Below are 15,926 nucleotides of genomic sequence, written 5' to 3' on the forward strand. Positions count from 1 at the left end.
GCCAAAGAAACAATTAGCATTTGTTTTTGTTTTGTTTTAAACTGGGTGTGGGAGGGCCACACCCAGTGATGCTCAGGGTTTACTCCTGGCAGAAACTGGGGGACCATAAATGATGCTGGGGATCAGGGATCAAACCCAAAATGGCTGCAAGCAAGGCAAGTAGCTTCCCTCCTATACTGTATCTCCAGACCCTAGGAACAAGCATCTTTTAAAAGTTGGTTTATCTTCATCAGAATAAGGTACCAACATGCAGGGGGGAAATGCCATTAATAATCTTATTTTAATATTAAGAGTTATTTTCAAACATTAGTTAAATACCAAGATGGCTTTAAACCACAATGTCAGATAAACCATTAAAAGTGTTTATTTTGGGGGCCAGAGAGCACAGCAGATAAGTTGCTTGCCTTGCACACAGCCAACTGAGCTTGAGCCCTCAGCCCTTAGGTGTGGTCCCTAAGCACAGAGCCAAGAACATTCCTTGAGCACCACTAGTGTTGCCCCCCAGACAAAAGCAGTTTATTCTCTGAGTGAGGCTCTGGGTTCAGTCCAAGCTCCACCCCCAAATATGCGTGGAAAAAACTAGCCTATATGCAAAACAATTTGATTTTTTTTCACAAATAGTCAAAAAAACAGTACTCTAACCAAAAAAAAGTGAAGAATAGCACAATTTAGATTTCCCTACATTATCCCCCATTTCTCCCTGCCTAAAACCTCTCCTGGGGAAACACTAAACAGGAAATGGTTATTTTATTTAGATGTCCTCTGCTAAAGCATGCTAAAAATATGATTGTCTAATGGAAATACACATTGGCAGTAACCATGCTCTGAAATACACAGGTAGACAATGGTGCAGGAGGGAAAAATCTGCCACCAGTCAATACAACTTTTGCTGTGAGACCTATTTCACAACAGAGGCCTTTTCACAGAGACAGCTGAATTCGGTCTCTATTAGGGTCTCCCTCAATGGAGGAGGGGACTGACCTATGTTCTATGTGCTGAAGAAAACAGAACTACACACTCCCAACAGTCATGCCCCATGTATGTATGTGCCCGAGAGCCCTCTTGCTAGACTGACCCCGGCTCTCTCCCCCACCTCTCTCTGGTCTGCAGCCCTGTCGGCCTGGTATTCAGTGTGTGTTTCTACTCTGCAAACATGAATTATACGTGATATTTTTAAACTTTATTTATGGTTTTCCTCTTGCCAATCTGTCAAATGCTATTTTGATTACACATCCAGTCCTAGAAGAACAAAGGGGGGAAGAGGTAATACATTTAGTACCCTCGACTATGTGTGAGGACTTTCAGTTAGGAGGGAAAAGAGACGTCAATGACACTCAATGTTCTTCTCAAAGTGACAAACATTTTAGTCTCTCTAAATACTATTACATAGAGTTATGATGTAATTCTTCTACAGCTTTTTACTTATGTGATAGGAAATGTCGGTGCATACTTCAAAATCTTGCAACAATCATAAGTCCTAGAAGGACACTGCATGCAAAAAAACTGCCAAGAAGTTTTGAGCATTTTTTCATGGTTTGCAACTTTCCATGGAAAAAGTGATGGCATTGCATTAGAATTGGAGTAGAGAGGTTGGAGAGATGGCTCAATGGATCAGGGCACATGCTTTGCAGATTGCAGCCCTAGGTTTGATCCCAGCACCACATAGTCCCATGATCAATGCCAGGAGTGACCACAGAGCATGGAGCCAGAAGCAGCCCCTTAGCACCACTGGAAATGTGCTTCCCTTCCCTTAAAGCACAGAGTACGTCACTAAATCTATAGCAGGCCTCTGAATATAATCGTTTTTCCTTTTACTTAGTATGATACATTCAAGCAAGTATGAAAAGCACTGTAGCATTGTCCTCCCATTGTTCATAGATTTGCTGGAGCGGGCACCAGTAACATCTCACAACAAATTGTGAGACTTGTTGTTACTGTTCTTGGCATATTGAATACATCATGGGTAGCTTGCCAGGCTTTGCCGTGTGGGCAAGATACTCTCGGTAGCTTGCGGGGCTCTTCGAGAGGGGCGGAGGAATCAAACCTGGGTTCACCGCATGCAAGGCAAGCACCCTACTGGCTGTGCTATCGCTCCAGCCCAACCTCTCTAGTAGTTTATTTATTTGGGGATTTGGGGCGGAGCTCAGGGCTGACTCCTGGTTCTGTGCTCAAGGATCTTACATGGTGCCGCACATCGAGCTGCCCCTCTCTCTGCGTCCCTGTCTCTCGGGGCCCAGGAGTTCTCTCCATTTATGAAAAACCCATCTGTATCAGTTCTCTGTGACTGCACTCACCCCCAAATGTGGTGGGTTCAAGCAGCACCCTTGTATTGGGTGATGATTCTGGGGCTCAGGGCTCATGGCTGAGCTCGGGTGGCCTTGTCTCGAGGGATCCAAGATGCCTTCGGGGGATGGGCTTTCTGGCCGGTGCTACATCTTGGGCCACAGTGGGTCTGATCCCGCTGGCCTCTCTGAGGGGCCCCTTCACCTCAGCCAGTGCGCATTAGGCGGGGCGGGGAAGCAGCACTCTGAGAAGGAAGAAGAGAAAAACCCTAGCAAGACTTCTTTGGGCCAAGCTGAGCCTTCAGTCCCACCTATTGCAAAGCAAGTCACAAGCCTGCCTGCATTCAGGGCTGGGGCTGGGAGCCCCCTGGCCGGGAGAGGGGGAGGCCCATGGCTTGAGGAAGATGAAGTGTAGGGGAGGGAGGCCGGGCTCATTCTGGGCTAGGGGGCCTCTGTGTCCGCTCTAGTCTGTACCCCTCGGTCATAGCAATCAGAATGGCTAAACACTTCGCTATTGGTTATTTTGTGCCAGAATCAAGGTTCTATTTGGACTTGAAAGAGGAAAAAAAATTCAAATACTAACGAAGTCATTAAGTGACTCCCCCAACCCTCCGTGTCCCCCCTCGATCAGCGATTCTTCTTGATCGGCTTGAATTAAGGAGACATCCAGCTTGTGCATGGGGGAAGGGAAACTTGTTTAAGTCCTGGCTGCTGGGCAGACTTTCAGGTTTGTACTGAAAAGCGACCAAACTAAAAAAAAAATACCAAGTTTCTACTATCCTTGGGTATTTGTCTCATATTATTTTTTTTTATATTCCACAAATGAGTCCAATCATTCTATGTCTATCCCTCTCCTTCTGACTAATTCACTCAGCATGATATTCTCCATTTCCATCCATTTATAAACAAGGGTCAGGAGGATTGGAAGCCTGCATCAGATGCTTGGGGAGAAGGAAGTTGGGACAGAGAAGGGAGCACCATAACAAAGATAGTTGAAAATAATCACTCTGGTGATAAGTTCTGATAATAATTGCATGGTGAAAACAGGTAAAGGAACAAACATGATTACCTACATTGAAAACCATAATGTCCAGAATGAGAAAAAAGAAATTGAGGGAGAGAGAAACAGAGAGACAAAGAGAAAGAGAGAGAGTGACAGAAAGAAAGAAGAAAAGTGTCTGCCATAGAGACAGCCTCGGGGAATAGTGGTGGGAAGAAAACTGGGGACATTGGTGGTGAGAAATGTACACTGGTGGAGATGTGGGAGTTGGAACACTGTATGAACTGAAACACAGCCATTATCAGTTTTGTAACTCTGTCTCATTGTGATTCATTTAAAAATAAATAAATAAATAAAATATATCAAGTAAGGGGCTGGAGCAATAGCACAGCGGTTAGGGCATTTGCCTTGCATGCAGCCGACTTGTGTTCTATTCCCAGCATCCCATATAGTCCCCTGAGCACAGCCAGGGGTAATTCCTGAGTGCAGAGCCAGGAGTAACCCCTGTGCATTGCCAGGTGTGACCCCCAAAGCAAAAATAAATAGGTAAATAAATATCAAGTAAACTTAAGGATGTATTCTGAACAATAAATATTCTGTGCTCTGTAATTTAAAAATGTATAGTTTCTCCTAATTGCCTAATGTTTCAATAAAAATCATTTTCTTGGTAGTATTCATAAAAAGTTGTGTGTGTACGTGTGTTTTATGGGTCATACCAGCAATGCTCAGGGGCTACTATGGGCTCTGAACTCAGAAATTACCCATGGTGGTGCTCAGAGGAGCACATAGGACGTCGGGGACTAAACTCGGGTCAGCCATGTGCAAGGCAAATGCCCTACCCACTGTACTACCACTCTGGCCCCAGTATTCATAGTTTAACTGCAACAAAGACTGGAAAACTGACCAGTATAAGTGTGTGTATAAATGACCTGAGTTACAAAATTACATTAAAAGTCAGCGATCCTGTTCTGTATACAAACTATGTTATGTTTTACCAAAAGAGTTAATATGCTATAGATGTAAACATCTTAAGAAGCAAGAATGATAAAGACCAAGACTCTATAGGACTGGCTGGAGCCTAGAGAATCAGGCATGAAGGATCAGGTTACCAAGGGACAACGTCCAACTAATTTTAATATACCTGTATAATAAAAAGCATTCCTACTGGTGCCATGACAGTTTACAATTGCCATGACAAGTGACTGGAAGTGACCAATATGGTCAGAATATGGGTGGTGTCTTGACTCCATGAAATCACCCCAGAGTCCTACTTCTTCCCTGAAAAATCATGAATACTCTATCTCTAGCTAATGTGCCCTCTTCTTTACCTGTACAAATGAGGCATTGTGGAGATTTTTTGAGCTACTAACCCTGAATTATGCCTGCACTCCGATCCTTAGTGTTTATTTAAATATTATTTTATAAGTCTCTTCTCTTCTTTAAATCTCTGATTCATTCTTGAATTCTTCCCTGCGCAGGTCAAACAAACCTGGGACCCAGACTGGGCCCTAACTCCATTTCCAGCATCTTAACTAGTATAATGTTCAGCCTTGATTTATTTGAACTGCAGATGTATTTTAAGCAGATATAAGAGAAGTCCTCTGCCCTCCCACATTTGCCTAAAAGCTTCTATATAAAGAAGCCCCCTTACCATGGCAGGAGGGACTAATCACTCTTTATCAGTTCAAAAGATGGTGCCAGAGAAATCCACACAGGAAACTTCACTAACCTCTCTCATCACCCTTCACTTCATGAGGTCGCAAACTTTACATGCCCCATAACTTGCTGCCTGAAAACTAAGATCCTTTTCCTTTGTTTTGTCATCTCTCCAAAAATGTATTGTTCTTCTGTCAAGATGGCTTTATAAACCCAAGTTCTACCTGCCTCATAAACGAGTGCCACAGTACACAGGAGAATAAACCTATCTAACCTGTATTAATTTGTCTCAGTTTTCTAACATAATGACCCCCCATGCCCCCCAACAAACACACCCATAAATCTAAAGTGAATGGTGCAGGCAGGGGGAAAGAGGTAAATTTTTCCTCTTCTACATCTACCAGCTTAACTTTAGGAACTAAACTCTAAGGATTTCTGCTGGATTATGATCAGGATGTTATTTTCTGCAAGAGATTATTTGGGAATGAACGGGCATGTTTATAGCATTTAGCCTTCCCAGTTAGTACATGAAATGCATATCTATTCACATCTTCTTTTATGTCACTCCTTACAGCTTCATGGTTTTCCTCCTGTGAGACTATTTTATATAACATTTTCTGGGTTTTTTTTCTTAATGGGAATTACTTTTCATTTATATTTTCTAATAAATTATTTTGGTTCAGTATAAATTATTCTATATAAATTTCATATATAGCAGCCTTCTTGAATTCCTTTGATTTCCATGAATTCTTATACACAATAAATAGATCATTTACCAAATATGTTTACCAAACATATCTGTGTGGGTATGTGTGTGTATGTTCACACATGCATCAACAAAGAATTTGGTATGCAGGAATCATTTTAGATATTCATGTATCTAGTGTATTATGGCATGCACCAAAATAAATTGCAGAAAGATTAAAAGACTAAAGTCAATAAATAAAAGCATAAGAAATCATACAGCTGAATAATTGACATGAGAATAGAGTTAGAGAGAAATTCCAAAGATTTAGGAATATTAAATTCAATATTTCAAAACTACCGAAGAAAAATAGTAGATTATATAGCAAAACGAAGAACGCATTTGGAAGAGATGACAATTAAATGGGTAAAACATTAACCACAAAAAGTTCTCATAAATCAGTAATAGAAAACCTAATACCCAAAAGGAATATGGGCAGAAAGGATAAAAGTAATGTGCAGATAATTCATAGAGAAATACATCAAACACCAATAAACACATAAAACTTTCAATAAATGTCACAATCATACTCTAAGATGACAAAGAGAATGATTTTGTGGTCTATAATACTGGCAAACACTTCGTGCTTCAAAACTAAAAGATCTAGCACATCTAACAAGTATTAATCTTTCTGGGCAACTTGGAATATGAGTTAAAAGCACAAAAGAATCAAATTAAATAAAAAGTACAAATCTATTTTTGAAATATCCAGAGAATTAAAAAATATTTGGACAAAGATATAACATTGTGGTATTGTGAAAACTACTAGTTACAATTTATTGCAGTGTCTCCCCAAAAAGCAATCTTTTGTGGCACCTCCTTATCACAGAAGATCAGTGCAGTCATTAAAAGCATCTTTCTAAGGAACAGCTAGTGGTTTGGAAAAAAATTAATGATATAATATTAATTGAAATAAATCAGAATAAAAAATTATATCCAGTATGATACTGGTTTCATAAATATGTAAAATAGGCATGCATAGGAAAAGGGAAGAAAATGTAACAAAACATTAATAATGATTAATTTGGCAAAAAGAATTATAGATAGCTTATATTGCATCTTTTCACTTGGGGAAGTTTTTCTGATTTCTATATAGTGAACACAATGTCTTAAATAAAACATAATACGTGATTGTCCAACTATAGCTAGTAACTATCTTAATATGTCATAAAGTAGAAGAAATATTCCAGACATAATGCAAAAAATTTTTTTAAACCAACACTTTACTTCCACATATACAACACAAGACATTCGCTTTTTTATCACCTTAACTTTTTCCACATAACCAACACCGTTAAATTAAGGCTTCTGAAATAAAGGTAGCAGCTCTTTAGTGTATATGCAGAAAGGCAACCTAAAATAGAAAAGCCTTATCTAACCAGTTACAGGGAAAGGTATGATTAGAATCGAATGCTTACCTTTTTCACTCACACTCTCACTTTCAATCTCAACATCATCACAACTTGTATATTCAGGAGTGGAAGCTAATTCTTCCTCTGAACTGCTCAATGATACCTGGCGCATTTTACCTCCTTTCTTTGATTTATGAGGCTTTGGTGGTGGAGGTCTCACTGACTCGGACTGGTCCGAACTGAGCGAATCATTCCTTAGCATGCTTTCCATTTTTTCCCGTTTAGTTTTCCTGACCGCGGAGCTAGGGTCTAAATGATGCTGCTTCCGGAGGGAGTCAGCACGTCTCAAGTCTGGTCTATCAATGGGGATGGGGCTCCTTCTGGGGGTGGGAGGGCTATGGTTTGTGGTCCTTTGTGGATAAGAACTTGGCCCCTGGGGCTCTCGAGTTCTTTCCATGGAGTAAGACCGTTGGTTCTCCAAGGCCGCTCTGCGCTCTGATATGGATCTCTGCCTAGGGGAGCGGTCAGCCCTCAGCATGGAAATCCTGGAATCTTCCAGCTCAGCGTTGGCAAGAGAAACATCGCTGTGCCTTCTCTCGTGCCGTGCCCTGGACACTTCGGCATGGATCCGCATTTGTTCCTCATAGGGCTGTGGCTTCACTGGATAACGGGCCAGGTTGGGGTCGCTCCGGTAGCGCGCCTGGTACTCCTCCTCTCTCCTTTGTCTCTCGTACTCATCTCTGCTCTCCACATCCTCATCATCTTCAAGGTACTCTTTGGAATGCCGGTGACTTCTCCTGCTGGAATCCCTGTAACTTAGATTATCAGAATCTTCATAAAACTGGGGTTCCCGCTGAGACCGCATGTCCGGGTAGTCAGAGGGAGAGCCCAGCATGGCACTGTCCGATGGAGCATATTGTGAATAGTCCTCTCTGTCTTCCCTTGGCTCGTACCTCCTGCTCTGATCTCTAGACACCGAAGGACTTCTTTGCCTAAGCAACCAAAGGAAAAGGATGGTGAGAAGAACCTTTAAGCAGCTGTCAATTCAACGAATTTATTGGCAGATTGATGAATAAAATTAAATAGCTCCTCTGCTTCCCTTTAAATTTCATTCTAAAGTCCTGCCATCACAAAAGTTTTGCTAATACTCATTTTATATAGTTCAAGTTAGGGAATTCAAAAAAAGTACTTATGATATACTTGTTAATTCCTGAAATTCTACCTCTAGAGAATATTTGCTCCCTGAAATTAGCTAATCATATTCTGCAGCTCAACTACAGTCTTAGTTCAAATGTCCTTGTTTATTAGTTAAGGACACTTGGCCAGCTCCCAACTGCTATTCAGAAGCTTAGAAAAAATCCCAGCCTCCATTCCATCTTCTCCTGACACCTTGATGTGGAAGTTACTTAAAAACACAACGAAGGAAAACTAACTGGGCTCAAGATTTGAATATTTTCTGACTAAAGTGAAGGGCTGAATCTCAAACATCATTTCCTATTTGTCACCTATCTAGATCTCTCTGAACACTGTTTCATCTAAATCTTCATTTTATCATTGCGTCTCCAACCCTCTTGACAACACTAATGTGAGACACGCAATTTGCATAAATGTCAACACTAATCATTCATTTATCACAATAACTCTGGATTTAAGGAAACACTTGCATTTCTAACACATCTTCATTAAGACCAGCTATGACAGCTATGACCTCATACTTCCTTCCAACCCGAGAGAAAAGAGCTGAAGAAAGACACTGCCTATTCTTCTCATGCCAGTAGAACTGGGTAGTTGGAGCAGAACCACAGATGTTATGGGTAACCAGTCATACTTCCCTCCTCCCTGGTATGAATTCAGATAAAATCAACCACTAGGCATGTGAAGCAAATGAAACAGAAACCTGAAGATGACAGAAGAAGTTGAGAACAATGGATAGGCTTTTTCCCAAAACATATAAACAGGAGATAGTGAAAAGGAATGGTCACCTGAAATTAAAGATAATTAAGAATTGAACAGCTCAGTAGGCAATATTGGAGGGTGGGGGGAGAGCAAGGGCAGCACAAAGAGATGTGTGTGTTCATCGTCTCAGCAATAGTATCTCTCTCCTCTGTAACAAGGAACACCTTTTCTCCTATACTTGGACCATAGTCTGCTGATAGACCAATTAGAGTTCAGTACTAAAACAGAATTCATGCTCTAGTTTTCCCATGCTGGAGTTATAACACAGGAATCAGAAGCCCAGGAGTCATTTAACTGTTCAGCCAGCTCAGAGGAATGAAGGCAACGCTACTCATCTCGGTCTGAAGAACTAAGGCAAGGCATCTCAAAATGGACACAAAAAGCTGCTGGGAATCTCGAGAGTTTTTGATAATTTGCCATGAATTCTGTCTCAACTGCTGAAAACACTGAAGTGATCAGTTAGCAGGAGCTTGCTCAGAAACCACTAAGACTTCCATATTTATCCAACTACCTGCCAATAACTGGTGCTGAATAACAGTGACTTTTGTATATATATCCCTGTGTGCATTATTTTAATTCCCAGATAAGTGCTTCATCAGGGTAAACTAAAATCTGGACCCTAAAAATCAAAGTATTATATTAAATGCAGAATGAGTGCACTGTCCTAAATATTTTATGATTTAAAGCAAACAAATGTGATTTTGCTTATCATCTTGTCTTCACATACATAAAACATTTAGTATTTAACTAGAAATTTTATACAGGTTAAAATGGTTACAGAAAATCATAGATTTCTACACTTTGAAATATGTAATAGAAACGGTGTTCAAAATAAATGTTATAGTATTAACCTACATGACATTACATATATGTATATATATATTATGTATATATAGTTAACATGATGCTGGATATTATGGAATATGAAAAGTGTAACACTTTATGCAATTAATTTAAGAAATTTTCCTTTAAAATTAACATTTTTAATTTATATAAATAAAAAAGAAACATAATAAACAAGTTAAGGAATTTGCAAAAAGTGAGCTATCCTGAGCCTTTGTTATGCAGGGTATATTTAACATCTACTGATGAAGATGAATACTAACTAACAATAGAATTTATTTCCAAAGTAAGGATTATTAATAATTAGTCCTTAGCAAGCTATCAAAGTGCTTTTTAAAAATTGTACCTTGGATAAAGTGAACTCAATATTAATCCAGCAATCAGTTTGTTCTGGAGATCATAAAATTTGACTGAAATGTGAATCATACTGTAAATGCTAACTTGTATTGGGTTTAAGTAAAATTAGAACAGTGTATAGAACATGGCTTCTGAAATTAGAATGACTATTGTCATTGCTTAACATGGAATTAGACATTTTAAGGTAGAGAAACTTATTAAAGCTATGCTGAAAGGCAGGAATTTATTTCAAAAAATTTCTTAACAAAACAGTGATGAATCTGCTACCAATTAATCAAAATATGAAAATAGTCAAAATTACTTTTCCCAACTACATAATTATTTCATATATGCTCTCCCTTAACTTAAAACTGAAAAGTTATAGACACTACTTTTCTAGGATTGGAGAGAGGAATCACCTGTGAAAATTACTGCATCTGTAATTTCTATTTCCAACACTGACTTATTTTTTCAAAAAATCATCAACAATTTTATCACTGGAAAATTTTACTTAAATTATAGGTAAAATAATATAATGATAATTTGTATGTTCCTTTAAACATGCATTCAACACAGTATCTAATCCTTAAGTTTACCACAAATTCAGATGAATGGAGCATTTGTCAAATATTACATTTATTATTATATCTATGTTATATTTCACCTTATACTTTCAAAGACACTGAGAGAAGCAGAATCAAAAACTATGCCTTTCTTTATAATAAAATTGATGTGACATTGTAAACAGCCTTAATTTTTAATTCTATAATTCAATTACTCATATAACCTATCAAAACATACTTGTATTAATTTTATATTTACTCAATAGTTCTTCATTCTACTCAAAAAGCCAATTACCTAATGCTGCTACTGCTCTTCTGCTATCTCTTTATTGAAAACTAGATTGTTAACAACCCTTTGCTCTTTCTCTGTAATATAGTTGTTAGACTTGGAATCAGTTTATATAAAACTATATTAAAAATATTCTAACTGCTTACAAATCACATTATAATTAGGCAAAATGGTTTGAGAACAAAACTTATTCTCTTCAAAAGTCTATGTCTAAAAATAATACTTATTTATAAAAAAACCCCAAATAAAATTTCTTTTTTAATAATTCACTTTTCCAATTTCTCAAAGATATTCTCAATTTACATACTGTTTTTTTAAACATGTAGTTCCTTTTACAATATGAATGATCTGTTTCATTTCACTGCTTTATTAGCATACACAAAGTACTGATCATATAAAACTATAAAGCAATCAAGTTTCTGGTCATTTTAATCTAGAAAACATTTGAAAAAATTTTGTGGAACAGTGAAAGACTACTGGGAAACTGGAGTTTTTAGATTCATGAATTTTTATCTCTTAAAACTCATAACAACATAGATTAGTGAGAAAAATGTAAAAATTTTATCTTACAATTCTATATGAAAATCTCTTACTCATAATATTTATTAGTAGAGATTGTTAAGTATCATCATATTTAAATAAAAACAGAAATGAGTTTGAAGACTCAATTGTGAGAAAGACTTTCATCTTTTATAAAGCTTTTATAAAGCCTGTAATTGCTAAATAAAATTTTAATTAATTACATCACACAACACTAACCATATAGTCTAATATAATGTTGCAGTCAAATTTGAAACCATAAGAACATTAAATGAAGAATTCAACAGAAGTAATCTTGTAAAACACAGAATGTATTATGGTTCCCTTTCTAGAATTTCTACAGAAATTCTTAGCAAACCAGTTCATATTTGTCAAAAGACATAAAATAGATCAATCTTTTTAAAACAACCAATGTTGAACGCATCTGTATAGTTTTACCTTTTGCTCAACACCAATGCACATCTGTCGAGGATAAAGCATCATGTTGACAAAAAATATATATTTATATATCAACTCTGCCAGGCAGTGCCTTCATGTCATTCTTCTGGCTCTATCTGCAGCATGAGTCGGCCTCAATCAGGTGATCAGAGAGTCTCCTCAGGCTTACAATCATTGTATTCCAAATTCAATTACTAAAAAGTTACACATCAAACAGCCCTGGCTCATGACCGAGCCACAGAATCCTCTAGTGAAGAAAAGGTTACTCTGTAATGCTGTGACTGTGGCCGCATATAGTTCCAGGTCAAGTAAGAATGTACTCTGTAAGAAGGATTATGGTACTTAGCTGATTAGGGCTTCACAATACTGAACCCCAAATGCAGCTGACATCCAAGGTATTTCTGAGCACTATACATAAAGCACATTAGACCATGGATAAGTGATGTTCTCCGATGGTCATTACACTATTTCTGAAATGATAAGATTCATTATGCTCATGCGTGATAAGTCTACTTGCACTGCTGTCAGAGAGCATAGAGAGTGATAATAAACAGCAAGGGAGTGAAAACATGCTATGTGAAGGGAAAACGGTTCAACGACCTAAAACAAAAGTGAACGCTGGGGCTATGTGAGCAATGTGGGGGTCACCAGGAGAGAAAGAAGAGTTTGGGTGGGTAAATGAGGACGAATGGGAGAACCATCTGTTCAAGAGCAACAGTGGACTCCAAATGGTGAAAGGAACACAACTTATACCCACCGGGTCCCCAGTGAAGCACACTGAAAACCTTTAAAATCCATGCTATATTATTTGCTTGTTTTAAAAATTTTAACTGTATTTAAACATCATGATTTACAAAGTAGTTCACAAAACATTTGTTTAAGCATCAGTGTTCCAACACTAGGGTGACCTTCCCTCCACCACTGTCCCCAGTTTCCCAGTCACTCCAAAATAATTTATTTCATATTGCTTGTTGCAGTAAAATAGCAATGTTATTTCAATTACTTAAAAGCAATACATAAATAAAATGATAATGGTTTAAAGGAACTATAATTCCTTTCAAATTATTCAGTAACAAGTTTAAAATTAAATAAGAAAGAATCCCTTCCCAAAGGTGTCAGGGGATAAGAAACAGCAGTTCCTGTAGAAATTTAATTAAAAATAATGGGTTCCACAGACCAAGATGTTGGTGAAACAGTGAGTTTAAGTCAAGCTCTGCTTACTTTTACCACTTAACCTCTCCAGACCTCCACTGAGTCATTAACAATGGGGAAAAATACCATCACAGATTCCTTTCTACCCAAAAAGCCAATTACCTAATGCTGCTACTGCTCTTCTGAGAATTGACAAAACTTACATATAATGGAGAAAAGTTGGTGTTTGCATAGTAAAGGAGCAGGAGAAAGAACTGTGCTGGGTGGGCTCTTATGAACTTCAAATACAAAACGAAGGCCACACAAAAGGTGGCCAAACTGTGCCTCTCTTAGAGCCACTATCAGCAACAGAATTAACTAGTAAATAAGGCAAGACCTGGAGGAGATTAAATCACGTTTACCCACTGAAATGCCTACTAAATAAGGGTAGATCTTCAACAGAAATGTAGTCAAATTCAAGACAATTATTTTGGGGGGTGAGGGAGGCAGTTTGGGACACATCGGGTGGTGCTCAGGGGCTACTCCTGGCTTAATGCTCAAGGGTCATCCCTGGTGATGCTCAGGGATGGGAGGGATGGTGTGGTAGTACTAGGGATGAGACTTTAAGCCTCCTGAATGCAAAGCAAGAGTTCAGTGCTTTGACTCTTTCTCTCTCTCTGTCTCTCTCTGTCTCTGTCTCTCTCCATTCTCAAGGCATTTCCTTTTTGTAGGGGTGTTAACTCATAATAGAACTAAACCAACTTCACAGTCCATACTGAATTGAAAAAGTATTTCATGGAATATGCAGAAAGTGTAAGAAGGCACCAGCGGTTCTCTGAGAAGCTAGGCTAGCTCCTCCCTGGGCTTTCCTTCCACCACTGGCAACATCTCAGGGAGTTCCTGACTATTCCTCCACCTATGCCTATTCCTCACCCTCAGAGCCCCTTGTCCCTCACCTTCTGCCTTGCCCTTGCACCAGCCATTTCTATCTGATGCCTCTTCTCCTGCCCCTTCAATCTTTGCCTCCTTCCAGGACACAGCTTCTCCTCTGACCATGCCAATTTCTTTCTCGCTCGAGGACTTGATCCCCACTTTCACTCTCTGCTTTTATAGATTATTTTATGCCTTGGGTGAGAACTCCCCATATATTTCTAAGTGTGAGGCTGGAATTGTAACTACACATGAGAAGAGTTGTAATTTTAGACTGTCACTGTCCACTGTCCTCCTGTTGTTTATTGATTTGCTCGAATGGGCCCAGTAATGTCTCCATTTTGAGACTTGTTACTGTGTTTGGCATATTGAATACGTCACGGGTAGCTTGCCAGGCTTTGCCGTGCAGGCGAGATACTCTCAGTAGTTTGCCGGACTCTCCGAGAGAGGTGGCGGAATTGAACCCGACTCGGCGGGGCTGGCTGCATGCAAGGCAAACGTTCTACCGCTGTGCTATTGCTCCAGCCCTTAATTTTAGTATCCACTGAATTTCTCAGAAGCACACAATAACACAAGATCCTATAAATCAGGTCCCGGTTCAAATTAATTTTTATTTCATGATGACATTTCCCTCTTATCTTGGAAATATGGAGCTCTTGAGCAATCTTAATTGCTCAAGCCTGATGCACAAACAATGCTTCCTAGACACCCACTGTAACTCTTCTCTCCCCACTGCCTCACCCCAATTTTCCATGTCAAGAATGAACAATCCTGAGAATCATTCTATACAGGAAGCTCATTTAAACCTGAAGTGACTTCATTTAAGGCACTCTATCTGGCTCTGACAGTCTTTCAAACAGTCCTACAATAAAGAAAAATTATGAAAAATATTTTTTAAAAAACACAAGTTCAGGGGCTGGAGCAATAGTATAGAGGGTAGGGTGTTTGCCTTGCAAACGGTTCAATTCCCAGCATCCCATACGGTCCCCCGAGCACCGCCAGGAGTAATTCCTGAATGTATGAGCCAGGAGTAACTCCTATACATTGCCCGTGTGACCCAAAAAGCAATAAATAAATAAATAAATACCCAAGTTCAACAAGTAAGGTAGGAGAAATAGAGGAGGAAAAAGGAAAAATAAGTTTAGTAAGAAACCAGCTTCCACAACCATCCATGGGTGACTTAGCACATACTCTGGAGAGTGCATCCCACTCTCCTCAAATGTTTCACTAATAAAAAAAAAATTTAAAAATTAATTAATTTTTAAAAACTTTTAGAGTCTTACAAACAGTTCCTTCTTTGGAGCTCTGATTATTGGTTTAATGCATCTATTCCATTCTTTCCTCCTTTTTCTCTCTGCTCCAAAGACAGTTCTGACTGGTGTCTACAACCCCAATAGCCTGAGAACTCTTTTCCTAGAGGAAAGAAACAAACCCTGAGCATACAGCCGAAGAGAAGGGCCACATGGAGGGCAGGATCCACAGCTCCCGGAGGGGGAAAAAAAAAAAAACAGGCTCCAAAAAGAGCCGAGATCATCGGGAAGTCCCAGATGGGGTAGGTACCGCATCCCACCTCCCCCAGATGGAACCCCGGTGACCAGAAGCCTCTACAAGCACAGCTCGAGTATGCGGGAACTAGGACTTTTTCTCAAATCTGCCAGGACTACAGCTCCCAGATAACCTCTGATTCCGGAAGTCACGCCCACAGCCCGCCCCCCAGCGCCATCTTTACAGCATACAGCCAAGAGAAGGGCCACATGGAGGGCGGGATCCACAGCTCCCGGAGGAAAAAAAAAAAACAGGTTCCAAAAAGAGCCGAGATCATTGGGAAGTCCCAGATGGGGTAGGTACCGCATCCCGCCTCCACC

At 39.3% G+C, this 15,926-nt stretch overlaps 1 protein-coding gene across 50 annotated transcripts in view; it reads right to left on the reverse strand.

Annotated features, from left to right (window-relative positions):
* RIMS2 (regulating synaptic membrane exocytosis 2) overlaps window positions 1-15,926 on the reverse strand; it is a 564,867-nt gene that overhangs the window by 299,425 nt on the left and 249,516 nt on the right. For all 50 annotated transcript variants that reach the window (XM_056111705.1, XM_056111697.1, XM_056111680.1 and 47 more), the window contains one exon: window positions 7,102-8,027. In XM_056111705.1, the coding sequence (XP_055967680.1) occupies window positions 7,102-8,027 (926 nt within the window). The remainder of the gene's footprint in view (window positions 1-7,101; window positions 8,028-15,926) is intronic.

This window comes from Sorex fumeus, unplaced genomic scaffold (genome assembly GCF_029834395.1).
Source record: "Sorex fumeus unplaced genomic scaffold, SorFum_2.1 ptg000002l, whole genome shotgun sequence".
Classification (NCBI taxonomy): domain Eukaryota; kingdom Metazoa; phylum Chordata; class Mammalia; order Eulipotyphla; family Soricidae; genus Sorex; species Sorex fumeus.